The sequence below is a fragment of the Lycium ferocissimum genome, chromosome 6, assembly GCF_029784015.1.
Source record: "Lycium ferocissimum isolate CSIRO_LF1 chromosome 6, AGI_CSIRO_Lferr_CH_V1, whole genome shotgun sequence".
In the NCBI taxonomy this organism is placed as follows: Eukaryota; Viridiplantae; Streptophyta; class Magnoliopsida; order Solanales; family Solanaceae; genus Lycium; species Lycium ferocissimum.
This window is the reverse complement of record NC_081347.1, coordinates 3,695,612-3,717,721: the sequence shown is the minus strand read 5'-3', so window position 1 is coordinate 3,717,721 and position 22,110 is coordinate 3,695,612. Positions and strand designations below refer to the sequence as shown.

The window sequence follows — 22,110 nt, the reverse complement described above, 5'->3', positions numbered from 1 at the left end:
AAGTTGAAAAGATGGATTAAACTTAAATAATTTTGTTCACTATGATTATGATTTAAATTGGGTCCCAAGACTACATGTGCACTTTCCCTTCCTAAGTAACCGGGAAGCCCAAGAGCAAAAGCAAGTATCGCATGGCTGTTCCATAATTGTTACCACTAGGGTGTTCACGGTCGGTTTGGATCGATCAAAGTCAAATCAACCTAGGTGATTTTTAAAATATTAAAAATTAAATCAAATCAAATATAATATAAATCTATTAGTTTGATTGTTATCGGTTTTACAATATATAAATATATGCTCTTTCCTTATTTTTTTCTACTATTATTTCTTCACATTAAACAAACAAATAAAGTGACAAAATTTTTATTAGGTAAATGTAATATCATTTCGAATGTAATAAAATATACTTAGAATAAGTCAAGTATATTAAATTAAACTATACAATGTCTTATGATATATTCTATGTAACTTAGGATATTCAAAAACTAAAGATTCTTAAAACTTTATCTTTCTATGACAGAAGAAAAGATTAGATAATCCTTATGAAAGAAAAAAAATGTGATTAAACTTCTTGAATTTCATAGTAATTTCGATCTAATTTAATATATTTTATATATATATATATAAATTATGTATATAATTTATCTGTTCGGTTCGGTTCGATTTTTTTCTCGATTTTATTTTAATAAAATCAAAACTAAATCAAATATTATCGACTTTTTTAAATTTAAAATCAAACCCAAAAAAGTATCTGTTTATGTAATCGATTTAATTCGAATTTAGGATTGTATCAGCTCTATTTATTTAATCGATTTGGTTCGAATTTCGGATTGGATTAATTTTTAACGAAACCATCTAACAGTTCTCTAACACCCCTAGGACTTACCACTTAATATTATATTGGAAAGGTGTGGGGTTTGGTATTAAAATATTGGTAATTGGAATTTGCCATTATTGTCTTAGGGAAGTGCACAATTCCTCTTGAAGCCCATACTTAGATTAGATTTGAAGAGAAAAGAAAAGATGTTGTGTCGAATGAAGAGGAAGAGGAAGAGTGGGGTTGTTCCTGTATACCTGAATGTATATGATCTGACACCCATCAATGGATATGCTTACTGGTTTGGCCTTGGTGTTTATCATTCTGGGGTTCAAGGTTTGATTCCTTTCAATTTATGCAAAATTCTTTCATTTTGGGTATTGGTCTGCTTTCATCTTTGACATGTTTCATTTGGATCTTTAACCCTAATAATATATATGTTTCATTTTACCATGACAACATGTCTTATGTGTGTATTGCTGTGTGTTAGCTCCATTTGTTTGGTATCTTGATGTTTTGCTGTCTTATTTCTCTTACGTTTCTTTTGAGCCAAGAGTCTATCGGAAACAGCCTCTTTACCCCCTGAGGTAAGTTTTGCGTACATCCTACCCTCCCCAGACGGCTAGACCCCAATTGTGGGATTACACTGGGTATGTTGTTGTTGTTGTGGGATTTCGTCTGTTTGGTTTCTTTCACCTTTGACATGCTTCATTTGGATCTTAAAACCTAATAATATAAATGTTTCATTTTACCATGACAACATGTCTTATTTGTGTATTGCTCTGTGTTTGCTCCATTTGTTTGGTATCTTGATATTTTGCTGTCTAATTTCTCTTGCAATTCTGTATTGACTATGTTTCTTTTGAGCTGAGGTTGTATCGGAAACATCCTCTTTACCCCATAAAAGTAGAGGTAAGGTCTGCGTACATCCTACCCTCCCCAGACTCCACTTGTGGGATTACACTGGGTATGTTGTTGTTTATGCATACCCCTTAAGAAAGTGCTTATTCCTAGAAAACTAGGAGTGTTTTTACTAAAATTAGCCCTAATTAACAACAACAACATACCCAGTGTATTCCCACAAGTGGGATCCGGGAAGGGTAAAGTATACGTTAGTATCTACCTCTACCTTGCGAGGTAGAGAGGCTGTTTCCGAAAGGCCCTAATTAAATGCCTAAAAAAAGAAAAGCTACTTAATGATTCTTCTTGAAATCCTTAGGCACAACTTATTTTTTTTTAAAATGAAAAGTCAAAAAGCACCATTTATTTAGAAACAGGGGGAGTATGTTTCATTTTACCATGAAAATGAATCGTTTCGCTATAGCTTTCTGTGTAATGAATGTGAATGCCTGAGTCAGTTTTTGGTAGAAAATTTGACCATTTGTCGGCTTTTATATTCTCAAATATTTAACTGGAGATTGCTTATATTTTCGTTTCAGCTTTTTTTCATTTCAAGAATCTACCCTTAGGGAAGGCGTTTGGTTTGGGCTATGGAGATTTGCTTGGAACTTGTTGGTTCTTAGAGAAAATAGGGAAACTGTTGAAACTTGTTGGCCTTCCTTTTCATGCTAGTCTTTGAAATAGTTGACTAGAAAAATGTGGAATATTTTTGTGAATGAAGAGTTGTTCCTCATTTTGCAGTTCATGGAGTTGAATATGCATTTGGTGCTCATGAGCATCCGACTACTGGGATATTTGAAGTGGAACCGAAGCAATGCCCTGGTTTCACGTTTAGAAAATCGATTCTTATAGGGAGAACAGACTTGGGTCCAAAAGAGGTACGTGCATTTATGGAGAAACTGGCAGAGGAGTATGTTGGCAACTCCTACAATCTAATCACAAAGAACTGCAACCATTTCTGCACTGATGTCTGCGTTCGTTTAACAGGGAAGCCAATCCCTCGATGGGTGAATCGGCTCGCCCGACTTGGTAATTACTTCTATCTTCCATGTTTTTACCCTCTTCCATTTCTTTGGGTCTCATTTTTTCACTGCCCATATTATTTGAAGCACACGATCACCGCCTTTGAAATTATGCTCTGATTGTTTGGATTGCTTCAAGGCGGTTGAGCTCCTCTTTTAATGACATATTGCATAAGAAAAGAAAAGTAAACAGTAAGGGGTCGTTTGGTTGGAAACAAGTTATCCCAGGATAACTTATCCTGGGATAAGTTATCCCGGGATTATTTACTCCACCCTCCGACACGGATAAAATAACACTACAATCCCGGCATATCTAATCCCGGGATTAGTTGTACCACCATTTTATCCCAACCAAACGTGGGATAAATTTGTCTCAAATATAATCCTGGGATTGTTTATCCTTATCCCTTGTACCAACCCAGCCCTAAGTTTTTTTGAATTGAGCATCTATCAGCTTGTCCGGTTTAATGTGCTGATATTCAATTCAGCAGGTTGTTGAGAAGCCATTATTATTATTTTGTTAAAATGTTCCCATTTTGTTTTCTTTAATCTATTTTTTAATTAAGGTTGAAAAAAGGTTAGACTAACTTAAGCTTCATTGAGTACTTTGAACATCTTATGTCCTTCCTGTATCCAACTACTGATAGGGAATGGGACAACCTGGACACTTTTCTCTATATTGACCTTGCTTGCAATACTTAGTATTTTTACATGGTGGCCTTTGGAGTCTTAAATAATTAGTGGTCCCTTGTGGATCAAGTTAATTATTGAAGTCTTATGATTTGTGGAAACATAAATGATGGATCTAGTTTGATAAATCACATGTTTTTCTAGCCAGCCTGTGACCAGCATGTAAAAGTTTCAGTACCTCAAATGTGCCAAGGACCAAACTTCTTGTTGTTGTTTTTTTTTTTTATTTTTATTTTTAAGTTGCATTTTGGACATAAGCCCATTTGCAATATTCCCTAATCTCACACTTGAAACAACTTTGCTTTCCATTACAGAATAAATTATCAGTATCTATCTACAGTCATGTTTTTTAAGTACCAGGACTAATTTGTTGTTTATTACTCGATTCAAGGCTTTCTGTGCAATTGTGTTCTCCCAGCCAGTTTGAATGAGACAAAAGTCCGGCATATTAGGGCAGAAGATACGACCATCGAGAAGAAAAAACTACGAAGCCATTCAAGTAGGTTTATAGCCTCGTCTAATGCACCTAGTTTGCCCACTCGTCCTTCAGGATCCGCATCAAGTAGTAGACAACGAAGTCGTCATCCTCCAGCTGTTCCCTTGATTCGTTCAACCTCACCATCAGTATTGAAGCTTTAGCGATGGCTTTCTTTCATCACTCAATAGGCTTTCATAGAACTAAACAGGGGAGGTGAAAAAGAAAAGTCTGATTGTTTTTCTTGATATCGCTGTTTAAATTAAAAAGGAAGCTGCTTGAAAAAATATGTGCAGCATTTGTGTATCTGTAAATTAGACGAAACATATGATCGATTTTCTGATAATTGTAAAGCGTTCCTTTTTTTTTTTTTTTGGTAGTACTGGTAGTCAGCTCATTGTAAACCTAAGCCACGGGTCCTGGGTGGGTTTCTAGTTGAATGAGCACATCACAAAAGCTGTTATATTGACTTTAAAACAAAGCTACTGATGATTTAGGATTTTGCCTTACTAAACTAGCCTTATTAGTTTATTAAGTTGGAAAGGCACTTGCATCTAGAATAGGTCTCAGTTCAATTCATGTATCATTCAGTAACGTGTGAACTTTTAAAATGCACTTTCTTTTTTTTAAATAGTGATATTATAGTGTAGTAGTTCTAGAGAATAGAGAGGCTGGCTTGTTGAAGAGGGATTGGTTTGGAGTGCCTGATGTGTTTGTAATAAATTATTTGTCCGGACTCCTCAAAAATATTGCCGCACTTGTGACGCAGTTCTACTAGAAAGAAAAAAAGGGAAAAACTGTGAAGAGATCTCCCTTAAGGGTGTGTTTGGTGTGGAGAACAAGTTCCTTATAAATCAAGAAAATGATTTCCTTGTTAAAAGTAGAAAACACAAACTTCGCAAGTGGAGAGAAAAGGTTGAAGTTAAAAGAAACTATCGGTTTATTCATCTACACCAAAAAAGAGCTAAGCCCGAAAGTTATGGAGCTCACTTCTTTTTCAATGGCAGTAACTAGTTTAAGTTCAATGACAGCCAGCTTTAGTCAATTATTTAAGGGAAAAGGGTCAAAAATACCCCTCTACTTTGGAAAAAGGGCTAAAAATATCCTCCGAACTTATTTTGGATCAAAAATACCCTCGTCATTAAAGTTTTCAAATATACCCCTGTCTTATGAATTATCTCCCAAAATAACCGAAATCAGTTTTTAAACCACTCCATCATTTAAACGATCCAACTAAATAATAACCCATAAGATCTTATTCCCCCAAACTTCAAACCTACATAGTGGGGGAAGGGGGGATCTTATGCTATTATTTAGTTGGGTCGGGAGTTTGAAATGATGGGCGGTTTAAAAACTGATTTCGGATTATTTTGGGAGATAATTTCACAAGACAGGTGTATATTTGAAAACTTTAAGGATGTGAGTGTGTATTTTTTGATCCAAAATAAGTTCGGAGGATATTTTTAACCCTTTTTCCAAAATAGAGGGGTATTTTTGACCCTTTTCCCATTATTTAAATTGCTTTAGATATGATTCTCTTAACTTCTTTGACAGTACTATTTGTTGTATTACCGTTGTTCCACCTAATCTTCGTTACAAGAGTACGTAATGAAGAATACCTGAATTAATGCAGAAGTAGGGTGCTGAAAGGTAAAGTGTGACACGTAATTTTTATACTGATTGGAATTTAATGTGGATCTTAGTCCAGTTCTTTTGAGCTGTAAGGATGTTCTCTGTAAGCTCTTGTAATTTGTTCTCGTACAGTGGTCTCTAAGTGAGAAGATTTTGAAATCTGAAACACCAAAAAATTATAAGCAGAGAACACAGGAAACTCAAGGGACAAGAAAAACCAAAAAATTAACAATTATTATATTCGGAATCCATAATCTCAACGATACGATAGGTTAGTGCTAAAAACTAAAAAGGTTGAAGCCGTCAAGCTTAAATTTTGGATCCGCCTTTGCCCGCACAGACAATGCAGACCACAGTTTGAATCCATATGTGAAGTGTCCACAGCTTTAGGTCATTTGGTGATTATATTTGAATTCACTTTCTTAAAAATCCTTGCTGGTTGAAATAAGATGAGAAAAAGCTTCAAGCAGAGCTTAAAGATTTATGGTTTTCAGGTTGTAACATGTACAAGAATATTCCACCAGCTACTGAGACGTTGAGAGACTCAAATTCTCCCGCCATCGGAATACTCACAAGCTCACTTGCATCCTTAGATTTCTCGGAAAGGCCGCCTCCTTCGCTGCCCAAAACCAAACACAAATCTTTATCTGCTAACGAATCTGCAAAGTCTCGGGTGAGCCCCGAAATTCTGCTCGGGCTTTCATCGTTTGCAGGGTGACCCGCCACCATCTTCATGTTAAAATGGTTTCTTAGAGTATCCAAGTGGGGCCAACCACCGGAGACTAACGGGAGTTGAAAGGAAGCTCCTCGACTAGCTCTAAGCGCCTTATCATTGAATGGATCGCAACAGCCAGGAAGCAGAAAGGCGCCACCCTGCAAAAGGATTGAACCTTTACTAGTTTCTTTCAGCTTTTCTCAATTCAAATAAATAAAGAGAAATTTACATAATTAGCCACCCACCAAAATAATAGTCAGCAAATGTACATTTTTTGTACATTAATGTGTGATATACATAAAATAAGCATTTTTGGTACATAATAGTGTATATTTGGCTAGAGAACGTAATGAATTAAAGTTTTGTCGTCTGCAGACAAAAATGTTTGATAAAGCCGTAACCATAATGAGAATGTGAAAGCACCAACTTCCTTCAACATAAGATGCAGTATAGAAACTAGAAAGTACAACGAAAATTTGACCGTCGAGGGAATGGCTGAGAAATAAATCATAATATCCCCGAGTATCAAAATTAAAACTATCTTCTTACCCATCCAAATGCCATCGCTGATCTAAGTAATGTGCCAAGATTACCAGGGTCCTGCATCAACCAGCAGTCATTAGTCCAATGATTCTGATATTTTACAATGCCTGCCTAAAAGAGACAGTATCACTAGTTATAGTATTTGATACAGTGATGTATTGTTCCTTCACTGTATCTAACAGCTACAAAGAATTCCTTCTCTCACACAGTAAGGGATCGTTTGGTTGCTGGTTAGACCTATGCAGGTATTAATAATGCAGAAATTAGTTATTCCATCTTTTACCTTGTATAAAATAATACATAAATTGGCTCATACCTAATGAGTACATGTTTTAGTTATGTGGGATTGTAAAATGGTGACCGAACACCGTACTTGGCATGATAAATTCTATACAAAGCAACTAGAAAGCTACCAAATATGGTATTAACTATGCTAGTTTTAATACATGAATAACTCTTCCAAACCAGCAACCAAACAACCCCTAAGGAAATTAAGACACCCTTAAGGAAAGCATAATTACTGTCATTTATTGGGTTGTAAAAAAATCTGGTTCTTTAGCACAATTTGTCAATATCTATATTTTTTTTTTTTTTTAATACTCTTGAATTTGAACTAGGCGAAGACAAGGAGAAAAGTTTTCACATTAGTACAGAACAAAAGTTTAAAAAAGAATCAAGTAGCATTGATTCTTGAAATTACAGTCCTAGTTACAGTTGATTCTTCTGAGTAGGAAGAAAAACAAAAGATTTTAAGCTAACAAAGATCAGGGTCTAAATAAATTACCTGGATTCCATCAAGAACTAGAACTCGATGAGCATTTTGGAACCACCTACTGCAGTCTTCTTCTAGAAACTCATCATCAACACTGTGAAATGTTGAGGGAATTTTCATTAACGCAATCATTTCAATAGAATCAATCGACTGTAAACCAGAGAGTTTTTTCATCACCGCTGAACTGATGCGGACAAGGCGAACTGATTGAAGATTTAGGTCTTCGGGTATATGAGCTTCATCAAGCACGAGTAAGCAGTCTAATGTAATAGGTCTCTCTTGTACTCTTTCTTGAAAACTATATATTTCCCTGAGAAAAGTCGCATAGACCGGTTAAATCAGTACCAAGACAACATTGTCTAATCCGAACTAAATCATGAGATTTTCATTCTACTTTGTCAACGGTAAAGTTGTCTCCATATGACCTATAGGTCATGCGTTCGAGCCACAGAATCAGCCACTGATGCCTGCATCAGGGTAGACTGCCTACATCGCACCCCCTTGGGGTGCGGCCCTTCCCTGGACACTGCGTTAAGGGGGATACTTTGTGCATTGGGCTGCCATTTTTTTTTTTGGGGGAAAGTTACACATTTGGCTGGTCAGCCGAAAATAATTACATTCGCTAGCCAAATGCACAAAAAATATACATCATTATATACAAAAAATGTATACTTATGTATATTATACATTAATATACAAAAAATATACATTTGCTGGCTATTATTTTGGTGGGCGGCAATTTGTGGCAATCTCTCTACTCTTTTTCCTTTTCATTTTTTTTTTTGGGGGGGGGGGGGTCAAACTTTTACAGGAAAACGTTTACCTCGTCAAAGATCAAAACTGTCAAATGACAAACCAAATGGAATAGCTAGAGCCATGTTGCTCCAAATTTTAAATCAGCAGATTGAAGAATGCAAATAAAATAGTATAAAATAAACAAAAGGAAGAATGAGTAAAATATATGAACAAGTGCAAAAGATAAAAAACCAACAGTTCATAAGGGAGCACATACAAAAGCACACAGCTCAGAAGAAAATACTCAGCAGGAAGTTACCCGATCCATATATCATAACTATAGAAGATGAAAATGAGCTTCTTTAACTAAAAGAACACATATGAAGCTGTACCTTCAAGACTCAATGCTGTCGGCATCCTCTCGTTTTTCCAGTTGATATAAGCACAGACAACTAATAGCGGGAATGATAGTCCATTACAAGCATTCAATTGGAAACATGAAAAGCACAAGGAAAATCATGATTGCTCTCAAGAGGCAAGTGTTTTGAGATCAGTAACACTCTCATTTCTCGCTATTTCACTACTTATTTTAATCACAGCGCTATTACTAGCTCAAGTATTTCGATATTCTGCTATGTCAAAAGAAAGTGTTCCCCTATAGTGTTTTGCTAGATTACATATAATTGCTCTTGGGATAATATTTCTTTGCTTACTTACCAAACACTAGAAAATAAAGTAAGAGAACCACTTGCCATCCAAGAAAATATTTTCTAGGAAAATTTTTCCTTCATACCAAACACACCCTAAATCAGATGAAATAATCCAAACCAAAGACAATGAGCCCCTCAATTTTTTCCAAAATTGAAAAATCAAATTCAAAGCTTAAAGAACATAAAATATAATGACTGTTCCTCTGGGATATCTAAATGATAAAAAGAGATATTAGTCATCAAAATTTTCAAGCAAAAAAAAATATATATATATTTCTCCCTCCGTTCATTTTAAGTGTCTTACTTTCCTTTTTGGTCTGTTCTAAAACGACTTCCTTTTTCTATATTTAGTAAGTTGACAATTCAACACTCTAAGGGGTCGTTTGGTTGGAAACAAGTTATCCCCGAATAACTAATCCCGTGACTTATCCCGGGATTAGTTATTCCACCCTCTCACAGGGATAAAATAACACTACAATTCCGGGATAACTAATCCCGGGATTAATTGTACCACCATTTTATCCCAACCAAACGTGTGATAAATTCATCTCAAATATAATCTCGGAATTATTTATCCCTGTACCAAACGAGCCCTAAGTGCCAAGTTAACAACCAAAAGATTCAAAGGACATTTTAGTACATTATACCTATTTTAATTTAGGACCACAAGATTGAAGAGTTTCTCTTTATTGTTTTAACGCCGTATCTAGTTAAACCAAGACACTTAAATTAGGACGGAGGAGGGAATAGTAAAAAATGAAAGTTACCTAATAGGGGTAGAACCGACAACAAGAACAGAAGCATGAGAGTGGCGATAAGAAGAGCTTTGACGAAGTTTAAGGCAGTGTTTGACAAAAGGGTTTGAAGTACTAGTTATGGAATTCACATGAAAGGGTAAAGATTCAAATTTTTGAGAGATATGAGTTGGAGAATTTGGTTTAGAGCTAAATGGTTGAATTTTGGTTGTGGGTTCTAAAGTTGATGAAGTTTTAATTTGTGGGAAATATATATAGGAAGGAGATATCCAATGAGTGTTCATGGTAATGGAAATTTGCATTCTTGATTTACTACTTCATTTGCTTTTAAGTGAGTACTCTCACAATATCTCTAAAGAATGTTCCTTTTTTCGTTTTTTTTTTTTTTTTCCGAAAATTACGTAAAACTCTTTAGGTGTTTGGCAATGTCTAAATATTTTTCACTTTATTTGGAATTTTTCGAAGTTGGAGTTGAAGATGGAGTTGTGTTTGGTTATAGTTTTTGTAAAGAATATTTGGTTGTTTGAATGTAGTTAAAGTGAAAACGAGGTTTTTGGTTTTTAATTTACAACTTTAAGCTTGATTGATTTTATTTTCCAAATAAAGTGAAAATGTTTTCTGGAAAAAGGTGAAAAATTCTTATGGACAAATGGATCCTTATATTAGGGCTTTTTAAAAAAAAAAAAAAATAGGGTAGGGAATTACAAGGAATCGAACCCTCACCGACTAAGTAAAAGTTCATATAGCCTACAACTGAGCTACCAAGATTCCCTTATATTATGGTTTAATATTGTTGTTGATCCTTTTTTGTTGAGGATAATAAAAAAAAAAAGATTATTTTATTTGCAACTTATGGATAGTTTAGATTAAGATCTAAGAATTTCTTTTGAGTAATTTGATAATTTTTTGAGAATATGTTAGATCAGTTTAAAATTTTATAAATTATTATCAACGCTAAACGATAATTTGATGTTTTTAATAATAAGATTGAGAGATATATAAGAAAACATCAACTTGAATCTAACTTTATCCGAAATAGTAATTTTTAAAGGATTATATTTTTATCAACTTCTAGGGATAAAATTTAAATAGGAACCTAAAAAGGATATTGGCATAAATCACCACATAAATATACCATTTTAAGTGAGTAAACACTCGGTGCGGATACATTTTTATCATTCCAAATCTTATAAATTACGTAAGCCAAAAGTTATCAACATCAATTTTGGTAAAAATGTGGAAAATTATGTGATTTGAGTTTTGCTAATGTGTTATACATTTTTAGCTGGACAAGTTAAGAAATTTCCCCTTTTCATTTTTTTTTTCCTTCCAATTACTAGCTGATGTTCCAATATTAACAACTGGCACAAGTGAAGAGTGAAATTGCACAATGTAGGGGGGTTGATGAAACCTTGTTTGCAAGGATGATTTATGAAAGAGATGACTACACTTTAACAAAATATAATTTATCTTTGTTCTCAATTCCTTATAATAGTAATTTATGTGCAGTTTGCAATCAAAAGTTAGCTAAGGTATTCCTAACTTGGACTAACTTGCTCTTACAAATGTTAAAAAGGATATTCAAAATCTTACAATGATATCATAATATTGAAAATATTATCTACTCCATTTTACAGAAGCTACTTCGACACCACAATATGAACGATCATTCATACCCCACTGAAAAATATTCGTCTAGCAGATTATTATGCTCTTTATGAGAGAAATATATCGATTATAGAGAGTGAAAGTTATCAATAAATAAGTACCTTTTCATATCGATCTATGAACCATAACAATCACGACCCCTACAAGGCTAAAAGCACACATAAAAGTTATGTCCAAGAGATAGTTTTAGTCCCCTTCCCTTCTGGATGATCAATAATATATTTTTCCAGCAACTCCATCTGCTCAACTGGGAACCATGCCTCGTGCAAAAACTTCGTCCTTTTCGCAAAACTTTATACACTGACCCTGTTAGATCTTCTATCCTTTCTGGAAATCCTCCACTACGATTGAGACAAGCAAATACAGTAGCAGTGTTTATATTGCCCATCATGACCTACAAAGCACTGTTTGTCTAGAGGTACATCGTTGTCTAAAGTACTAATTTAGGGGAGATTAACAACTATACAACATCATGTTCTAGGAGGATAAAGTTCCCAAAGAGCAACTGTCGTGTCTTCAGATGCAGAGGCCAATAATTTGTTGTCAGCAGAGAATGAAACCGCATTGCACTGCAAAAACATATCGTGCAGGAGTGTCTTAGAGAAATTAAGTGGATATATCCAGGATTCATGAAAGTACGGACAAAAGAATCGAATGAATTCAGTTCGATAATTGTTTAAGGGAAAAGAACAGTCAACAGAAAGAAAAGGGAACTGCATACCGTAGCGTGATGATATTTCAAAATAGCCAAAGGTTTTCCCTTGCGATAATTGTAAATCCTCACCCTGACAATAGAAGATAAGTGAATTAGCTAATGTTAGAGTGACATTCAAATACATGAGCAACATGCTTAAACACAATGCTAAAAGAACACAAATAAAGCAACATCTTTGTAGAATATCTCACAAGCAGCTATCTTAAAGGAATGTGCCAACTGCCAACTGTATTAGTTAAAAAACATCTATACTTCCGTACAAGATCAAAAAGGTGAATTTTCTACTTTGACAAAAAAGGTGTGATGCTTCCAGGAGAGTACATTAAACATTTAACACTGTCTGACCTTAATAAACATAAACACTAGATTCATGTTTCCTTCGGCTTTAAAGGAAGATATAACTTTTAATACAAAGATCACATCATGTTTTCTTTCATTGACAGAATACGATACACATGCTTATAAAGGAATGTTCTTTCATTGGCAGAAGGGCGTGGAAGGACACCCTAACCAGCCACAATATACATGAAAGTCTCTGAGATCCCTACCGCTGATCCCAACCAGCAGTTGCAGCGATTTTCCCGTCTGGGCGGATTGAGGTTCCAGCTATGCCAGGTCTCTCCAAAACAATTTCTTTTCTGATCAAACAAGAACCCTAGTTTACAGAAAAAGTAAAAAAATTACATTCACTGGATTATAGACCTGCAAATAAATAAATAAAATATATAAAGGTCCACAACTAATAACTATTAATAGCTGCAAACTGCAGAAATATATTTATTAAGTATGGACAATTTTTTCCTTGGCTTGATGTATGCTACAGATTTAACACAATATCACTAAGGATGATCAGCTTCAAAAGAATGACCAACTTGTCAATGCATGTGGATAATGAAGTTCAAACATCAGAATCAAATTTTCCTCAGGGCATTAAGGCATGCACATTTCAAAATCAGTTTCAAATCAGTCATCAACCAAGACGTCTAGTAATAGTATCTTGCTATAAGAGGAGTTTATGTGAAAAATACATGCACATCAATAGTATATCTTGCAATTAGAGATTAAGTTGGAGTTACCCTAGAATGGTCCAATGCAAACATCAAAATTTTCTCATCAGCAGCTCCAGAAAGACCACCTTTGCATGATCCATCTATGCATAAACTTAAAACTGTAGGAGAAGACAAGATGACTTTTATGCCTGTTGTAAGAATGAAAATAGAACTAGGAAAGGTGCATTATGAAGCGTTTTATGTATGGTAGAATAATGTACCTGGTTCTGAATGAAACTTGACTGAAGTCAATGGGACTCCGGGATTACGTAAGTCCCACCAAGCAATGGATCCATCCTCGTACCTGTAGGCATATATATGTATTTGAATCTTGTTTGGTAAGTCAAGCACCAACTGATGAAATACACGTATATCATTTTTTAACAGTTATAATTCCCTATCGAAAAGAAGATGATCACACTTTTAATGTGATGAATAATCACTTTTCAAATGTTGCATAGTAATCTCACTCTGAAAATTTAAATTATCTTGCTATTAAGAACTGAAGATTTTTGTATCATTTTTCATTCCAGTTCACAATTCTTTGGCAACAGGGACAACTCTCTGTACATGATTTATTATAATGATTTCATTGACTATAAGACATTCAATGTGAAAATAAATTTAGAGATAGCAGTTTGCTTTCTGGCTATTTTACATTTTTACTAGTGTTAAGGGCTATTTGGTTCCAATGCACATGATATCCAACAGCTAGTATGGAATACATTCTCTCGGTAATGTTCTAGAGTGCAGTTGTGAATTCTAATAAAAGAGGAAGTGAGACTGATGGCTTAGGAATCTGAGTCAGACAGCAATATTGTTTTTGGCTGAGAGCGGAAAGAGGCTCTATGAGGGTTTAGATACAAAACCCCAGAAAAAATGAAGTCCAGTGAGTCAGCTCGAAGTGGAAAGAGAATTCCTTAGATTGCAGGACATGTTAAATTGTTAATTGTTAAAGTTATATCAACATGTGTGCCCCAGAATCACTTCACATCTGAATGATCAAAGAAGCATGATTATAGCTTTTACCATACAAGCATTTTAAATGCTCCACTGTAATTTAGAAAAAATTTCTGCATTCATCTCGAGAGGAAGTAAGCATTCAGGGAATTTTGAGTATTGAGAATGTTGAAAAATCTACTCCTTCTTTGTACAAAAAAGCAAATACAAGTATACAAGGAAGCACAGTTGAATACGAATGTAAAGACACGTAGATAAGAAATGTAAATTGGTTATTATTAGAGATATGAGAACAAACCCTGCCATAACACTTAGAAGCCCCTGAGATTCAGAAGGTAAAAACGCTTGAATCGCCATGCACATTCCTGCAAGTACTTACTTTATGATGCAAACAGATATTTTAAATCAAATTAAAAGGCGAAACAACAGTGAGTATCCTGACGGAGAGATAGAAAAACCCAAGCAGATATCATAGTTTTACAAGCTGATACCAAAGTATGTGCTACAAGCTAGAGGAAGAGAAATTGAAATTACATAAATAAGCAAAATACAGTAAACTCTCAATGAGGTAATATATCATTGCATCTTAAAAATTGTTTCTACCTCCAACCCTCTCCCTGCTTATCCCAGGTCTTGGAACCCGTAGTTTGGAAGCTCCTATTTGTGGAAAGGACTAGAACTTTTTTTTGGAGATGGGAAAGCACTAGTACATTTTGTTGTACCAACACATTCTTTCTGTAGAAAATCACATGTGGTTGTGCATTTTGTATGTTTAACCTGTACAAGCCCAAAATTAGCTTTCAGAAGTTTCGATTTCCCTTTGGAAAATTGTGCCATTCTAAAGTACCCATAGAAGGTGTTCCAAAAGCTACTGAAAGAAAATTGTAGAAGCTTTAGGTGCACCTTAATTTATCTTATTGTTTAAGCACTATTATATGGCTATTTTCATTAATCATGCAAATTGGAATTTGTTAGTAATAGATGTATGCTTCCAAGAAGTACCACCCAAATTTCTATTATTATTGCCAAGCCTAGGAAGTCTCCTAATGAAATTAGTAATATTGGCACTGCTATCTCTACAAACTCCTACATTGACTATGATCACAAATATCTAATGTCATATATAAGATATGAGTCTTGACACTTAGGTGTCACACCCAAGTGACCTAATAATTTCTAGTACCTTCTCACCACTACTTTAGATCCACCAGCATCCAGAGATATCACAAGATGGAAATGAAGTAAATAATTCTCATAAAAATCCTAAAGTTCAACATACCTTCTAAGAAGTAAACTATCATTCAAAGCTAGCCAGAACACAATAAGATCTCACAGAAGTACAAAACTAGTTTTCAAAAATAGCCTACAAAAGGAAAAAAAACAGACCACTTTGGCTCGGAGTCTGATTTGAGAGGCTACCAGAGCTATGAGGCAGCTGTGCAATTCTTTCTGCAGTATTGACATCCCAAATCTCAACCTTTGCACATTGATTGGTTATAGTTCAGTAAATTCCATTAGAGAAACTCAAAAGAAAAGATTACGTATGAGAAATAACAGAAATAACCATCAACCAACCACAGAAGACTGTTCCCCTGCTATAGCAACATATTTTGGTCCTTCACTGAGCTCCTTACCTGAAAATTTCAATATGTTGACAATCTTATTATATCACTCAAACATTATTAAAGCAATGCAGAAATCAATCAAATCCAGGTGAAAAAAGGAGCAATATTTTAGTTGACAAGCACATCAATATAAAGGAAAGGAGTAGATCAAAGATTTCTACAACATATAAGCGCATGTAAGAAACACTGATCACCGAGTCTTTATATACAACAAAAACCACAACAAACTGTTTTTCTTGAGTATATTGATTCCATTCCTTGATATTAAGTCTTGATCTTATATACAACACATGAGACCTACCAGTTTGGTACTGTATTATGACTGCAAAGGTACTAACTACCAAAAGGCCTTTGCCAAAGCTCCACGTGAAAGACCTTTGACTAAAAGCATTCTTGATGGAAGTTCTGTCATTACAGGGAAATTTGGATGATTTAAGTGTTTGGGAAGCTTTCTTCAGACCTAGTCACACCATGTTGCCTATGGATGTTACCAAATTTGACACTTCAAATTGGAGAACTTATAATAAACATTTGAGGATTTGATTTCTCCAGAGAAATGACAGTAATGAGTAGCATGTTTTACAGAACAGAAGTATTGGTCTATTTCTTAAGCAAAGGAGGCATGACTTTCGAAACTGACTTGGAACTTTCACTAATAAGTATGTAAATCATATCCCGAAATCTGAAGGACAAGTCTGCCAGGTAAAAATGATCTAATCTGCAACTTTCACTAAGGTTGTATTCAGTTTGTTCTCATTATTCAAACTCCGACAATTTTGGATTAGATGTGGACGCTTTAAAATAACTATAACACCCAAAACACTTGACATGGATCTGATATTTTTCCTTTAACGCCTATATTGAGAGCATATTGAAGTCAATTCAAATAGACCTTTAATATATCATTTAGTTGACCAAAATTTGAAAATCTGTAGTAATCTAGGTGAGTGCACGTTTTAACTCAAATCATGCAAATTCCAGAAGTTACAGACAGAGCTAAATTAAAAATGAGGAACTGAAAAGTGAAGAAAAGGCAAGCAAGAGATAAAAACCTTTGGATTTGGTGGAATCAGTGGGTTGATCTCCTTGTTCTTCCCTTTGCATGTCATCAACAATTTCGTTTATTTCCAGATCATCAATCTTCAATGCCTCACTTGGTGACTTTGCAATTGAGAGTTTGCAGAAGTGATAAGCGTTTGTCTTTATTGTAAGTAATGGTGTCCTGTTGAAAACACAAACCACGTTCCTAATCATAAGGTAAACGGAGATTGAACACCACCAAAGGGTAAAGAAAGTCAAACTAACATGCCAGCAAATCTAGTAAAAGAAAGTAAAGGAATGAGTATTGAAAAGATAATGTTGCAAATATTTGTCCAGCAAAGTTGATATGCAAGATCTGCAGCACCTAGAATCCATTCCTCATAACAGAATTGTAATATGATTTAACAGTCGTCATGAATAAAATTAGGAATTTTTCATAAAATTAGGAATTTTTCTTTTTCCTTTGTTGATATAGATTTCGCCAAAAAAAATTTCAAGCCACAAAATGTGATGCGTGACTTGTGCAATATGAAGGCCTAGGAAACTTTGAAACCTGCAGCACTAGTCACATTTAAGTATAACTTCGTAAATACAAAATATTGGACTAAAAATAATGAAAAAAGAAGGAAGTCCCCTCACCACCCCCCACGCACCCACCCACTCCGCGGCCCACCCAAAAAGACAAAAACAAAGAAGAGGAAGAAGTTGAACATGTTTGCCATGCACAATATATAGAACTCTAAATCTCGTATTCCTCAATTAGACTTTTCATAATAAGCATAGTGATCTAGTTGTCAAAAGTATTGGAATTTCTGCATTTGTCCTTGCATTTCATGCTAATTGATTTTGATTAAAACTGATGCATTGGTTGAGAATACCTTTTCTGCTGATACACTGAGATATTACAAGTCTATTTATTAGTATAAAACCATCAGGTTGCAAAGACTTTTAGATGGTTTTGTAAATAAAGTTTAAAAAAGAAATTGGTAGGAGTGGTACCGCAAAAGCTTCCCCATGCTCAGCCCCAAGCGAGAGAACAAGTCTTAAGTCTAAACTCTCTAAAAAACAAAGGTGACTTCCACTACCAATGACATCTTGCTGTATCATGAAAATGTTTTAGATCATAAGACTTTCCAGTTTTTACATCAACACTGCTATGATCAGAGATAGAAGGTCTGACTTTTGGAAGGTTTAGTTTCTTGATACGACTAATATACCAATCTCTGCATAGTCTTGAAATTCAATACGATCATAGTGCGGATGATGTGGGATCTGAAACCACGTCTGGGGTTCCAAATATTTTCTCCTAGCACCCAGAAGGAACACATAATGATTTAACTTACAGAAAAAAGGGGAAAAATAATGCGTTCAGTTTCTTAGAAGTGATGATAGTAAAGAGGCTGTGATTGAATTTGAACCAAGAATCCAGGGAACAAAATAAGCTATCTTGCATAATCACACCAAATAACTGTTTCATGTGAACATTCCACAGAACCCCACCACATGCTATGCAAGAAATAAATGAATCAAGATGCAAACTAATGCGCTCTATGTAAAGTATCCGGTAGTAACTAATGACGAGAATATAATAACATTTATGTACTCCCTCTGTTTCAATTTGTTTGAACCTATTTCCTTTTTAGTCCGTGCCAAAATGAATGACCTCTTTCCTAATTTGGAAACAAATTCACTTTATGAATGACCTGGCCACACAAATTTTCAAGGCTTATTTTGAACCCAAGTTTCAAAAGTCTTCCCTCTTTCTTAAATGTCATGCCCAGTCAAATGGGTTCATATAAATTGAAACGGAGGGAGTATAATTTAAAATATGTAAACCTGAATACCTGGACAAACCTCCTCCTCCAAAATCCCAACATTTGACAGTACCATCTCTACCCTGGCTGTGGAAATAGAAAGGTCAAACGTTCAATCAAATTAACCCACCTACCCAGAAGAGGAGAGGGACTAAAACATCCTCCATTCAAACTCAAAGGCATTGTGACAATATCACTGACTGAAATATCAAATAAATTAACAACGATTAGAAAGAGAGAGAGACACCTGATAACTTTGTTATCCCCGAGAACAGGACTTGCAGCAACACAAATAACCCCATGTGCTGCACTATGCACCCTGCAGGTAACAATAATCAACTATTAAATTCCAACTATGTTATGATTCCAAGCATAAATTCAGAGTACTTATGAGTACGCCTCAATCCCAAACTAGTTGGTTAAAAAGAAGCTCCAAGTACAACCATAGCTAAGCCTCAATCCCCAACTAATTGGGTTCCGCTAAGAATAAGTTCTCAATACAACAACAACTAGGCCACAGTCTAAATCTAGTTGGGTTGCATAAAGTTCATACTATAACATTTACTACACCTCAATCCGAATTAATCAGAGTGGGCAAAGAATAAATCCAGAAAACATAATGAAAATCGGGAGCCAGCCAAAACATTACACTGTCCCAATTTATGTGGCAGTGTTTGACTGGGCATGAAGTTTAGGAAAGAAAGACTAAAACAATCCGTAGATTCTTGCGTGAAAAGGAAAGTGTGTCAGATTAAATGGAATAGAGGAATTATAAACTATACCAAGCAGAAGAAACTGTACGATGTTGGACTGTATTCCAAATCCGCAATTCTCCATCAGTTGACCTGAAATGTAACTGCGTATGTAACTAATCAGTTTGACTTATGATCAATGTAAAAGGCCTTAAATAACTCGAAAATTTCATACCCAGAAAATAATATGCTGTTAGAAGGATGAAAACAAATGTCAGCTACAGAAGCGCGGTGACCTCGTAGCACTGACACCGGGTCTGGCGCTGGTCTTCCACTCATGCCTTGTCCTGCCATTGAAGCATTTTGTCAAAAAATAGTTTGGCATAATGCTTAAAACTATTTTAAGTATCATTTTAGAAGTTCGAATTAAAGTCCGTGGGACTGATATCGTGTTCTGGAGCTTAAGCCTTGCTTCATGAAAAGAGAAAACGCCCATCTCTATGCCTATACGTTTAAAATCACTTGGTGTAACTATTATGAAGTTTGATGAGCTAAGCATATTTGAATGTTGTGCTAGTGTATGCACATATAAGTCTAATCTTTTAATCATCATTTCACATCATACCTTCTGATTTCTAATACATTGAAGTAAAAGAGAGCATAACACCGTATGTATTTATTATAAACGTGTCATCATGATCTGCTTAAGTTGTATTAAAGTCATAAAAATAAATATTGTGCACATGTTTACTAATAAATCACAAACATAAAATAACAAATGTATTATATGATCGTCAGAAATGACCAGGACATATGAAATCAACTCAAATTAGAAATAAAAATAGATCAAGGCAATCAAGTGTATATGCTAGAGCTGGTACAATATGCCACGAGACAAGACATGACAAGCATTGTTGCACAACAAACAAGGGAGTGCACCAACACAGCATTTAAAACTACAGCAACTAGAAAGCAGCAAAGCTGGAGCAAAACCGCCGCAAGTAACAGCTAAAAGAAGAAAAAGAAAAAAAGGATTTTTACACAAATAGCCGGCCGGATTCACTGTTTACTTATCGTAGCCGATACACTCCCTCCGTTTCAATTCGTTTGTCCAGTTTTGACTTGGTACGGAATTTAAGAAAATAAAGAAACCTTTTGAATTGTGTGGTATTAAATTAAAAATATGTAAGAATGTATCAAAATATTATTTAATTAAACATTTCTGGTGAAAAGTAAAAATTAAAGAGTTTCCAGAAAAGGAAAAAGACATAATAAAAAGAAAAATAAGACAAATAAATTGGAACAGTGCATGTACATATATTATACAGTCACTATATACCGTTGTACACATATTGGAACACTACAAATCATAATTAACAGAAACTTATTCAGATTTTGAAAGAAAAAAAAATGGATACTTTTCAACTCTAATTGAGCAAAATCCTTATTTTATTTTTTTTAAAAAAAAGAAGGGAAACCTTACTATATCTATATATATATATGGAATTACTCAAAAAAAACACATATGTCAATATTTTCCTTTATAGAATTACCTGAAGTATGAAGAGTGAGTTTGCAGAGGAATTAGGGAATGGCGATTTCACTATATGGTCTAAAGAATTATTGTAGTCCTTTATATAGTAGGTTTAAAATGGCCCCTTAAGTATTATTTGAACAGTTTTAGTCCTTTAACTTTGCCAAAAGTAGATCCGATTGGTCCATATCAGATACTCTCTCTATTTCAATTTATGTGAACCTATTTCTTTTTTAATCTGTGCCAAAATGAATGACCTCTTTCCTAATTTGAAAATAAATTCACTTTGTAAATGATTTACAGCCACACAAATATTCAAGACTTATTTTGAACCACAAGTTTCAAAAGTTTTTACTATTTCTTAAATGTCTTGCCCAATCAAATGAGTTCACATAAATTGAAATGGAGGGAGTATTAATCATACATACTTTGATTATTAAGTTTAACCGGAGCTGTGAAAAAAGAAAATTTAACCAAAACCACCATAAATTTTCGTCAAAAATAACAATATAAAAAACTACAACTGATAATATAATATAAATTGCACCTCAAAAAACTGCATCAGACTCTTGAATTATACCAAGAATTTCTGCAACAATTATATTTTCAAATTCTAGTTCACATTAAATATTTTCTATTTTTATAATTTCGGTTAAATTTACTAATTAAAATTGATAAATATTTAATGGACACTGAAAGTGCTCATTTTTCACAAATTTAAAGAATCAAAACTGCTCATGTGATACTTAAAGGACTATTTTGAACCTACCATCAAATATAAAAGTCCATTTTTGTCAAATTCTCAACATAAAAGCAATGATTATGTGCCGATTACTTTTTAATTGGAGTAGTAAAAAGAGAAATGGTTTTTTTTTTTTTTTTTTTTTGCGGATTGCCCTTTTTTTGGGTGGTTTTTAAATTTTTCCCCTCATATTTGTGGTGTTTATGTATTTGAGAATACTTTTGCCGCTTTATGTAATTGAGAACAATTTTTTTTCTTTGACATACATACTTTTGGATTTTTAATTTTAGATAATATTTATGCGTCGAACGATATATGTAGAGTAACTTCTTGCTCAATAATTCATGTACTTATTAATAATTTTTATACGAATATATGCATATAAACTTCGGGCTCAGCACTAGTTAATTAATTGATTTTACACAAGAAATAGAGTATTACTAAAGTTTCCATGGTCAACTTTTTCGTATATCATTTATATATTATTTTAGTGTTATTTAATTT

The 22,110-nt window shown here is 34.3% G+C and overlaps 3 protein-coding genes across 5 annotated transcripts; 1 reads left to right on the top strand and 2 right to left on the bottom strand.

Moving 5' to 3' along the window:
• The first annotated feature begins 920 nt into the window (after window positions 1-920).
• Window positions 921-4,370, top strand: LOC132058963 (deSI-like protein At4g17486). Its single transcript, XM_059451400.1, has 3 exons — window positions 921-1,153; window positions 2,459-2,746; window positions 3,821-4,370. The coding sequence occupies exons 1-3, from the start codon at window positions 1,024-1,026 to the stop codon at window positions 4,066-4,068; spliced, it is 666 nt and encodes a 221-aa protein (XP_059307383.1). The 5' UTR covers window positions 921-1,023; the 3' UTR covers window positions 4,069-4,370.
• A 1,372-nt stretch (window positions 4,371-5,742) lies between these two features.
• Window positions 5,743-10,081, bottom strand: LOC132058964 (uncharacterized). Its single transcript, XM_059451401.1, has 4 exons — window positions 9,779-10,081; window positions 7,579-7,876; window positions 6,801-6,851; window positions 5,743-6,409 (listed from the first exon to the last, which is right to left on the bottom strand). The coding sequence occupies exons 1-4, from the start codon at window positions 10,066-10,068 to the stop codon at window positions 5,999-6,001; spliced, it is 1,050 nt and encodes a 349-aa protein (XP_059307384.1). The 5' UTR covers window positions 10,069-10,081; the 3' UTR covers window positions 5,743-5,998.
• A 1,388-nt stretch (window positions 10,082-11,469) lies between these two features.
• On the bottom strand, window positions 11,470-20,998 carry LOC132058962 (protein DECREASED SIZE EXCLUSION LIMIT 1). Of its 3 annotated transcripts, none has more exons than XM_059451398.1 (14): window positions 20,884-20,998; window positions 19,566-19,677; window positions 19,421-19,483; window positions 18,886-18,957; window positions 18,669-18,725; window positions 16,836-17,005; window positions 15,734-15,792; window positions 15,545-15,635; window positions 14,457-14,523; window positions 13,420-13,502; window positions 13,226-13,317; window positions 12,698-12,804; window positions 12,156-12,219; window positions 11,470-12,003 (listed from the first exon to the last, which is right to left on the bottom strand). In XM_059451398.1, exons 2-14 carry the CDS (start codon window positions 19,667-19,669, stop codon window positions 11,905-11,907), a joined length of 1,128 nt encoding a protein of 375 aa, XP_059307381.1. In that variant the 5' UTR covers window positions 19,670-19,677; window positions 20,884-20,998; the 3' UTR covers window positions 11,470-11,904. The 3 variants fall into 3 exon arrangements, with proteins under 3 accessions (XP_059307381.1, XP_059307382.1, XP_059307380.1); XM_059451399.1 differs by lacking the exon at window positions 20,884-20,998 and adding an exon at window positions 20,372-20,409; XM_059451397.1 differs by lacking the exon at window positions 20,884-20,998 and having other exon boundaries at window positions 19,566-19,684.
• Window positions 20,999-22,110: the final 1,112 nt, after the last annotated feature.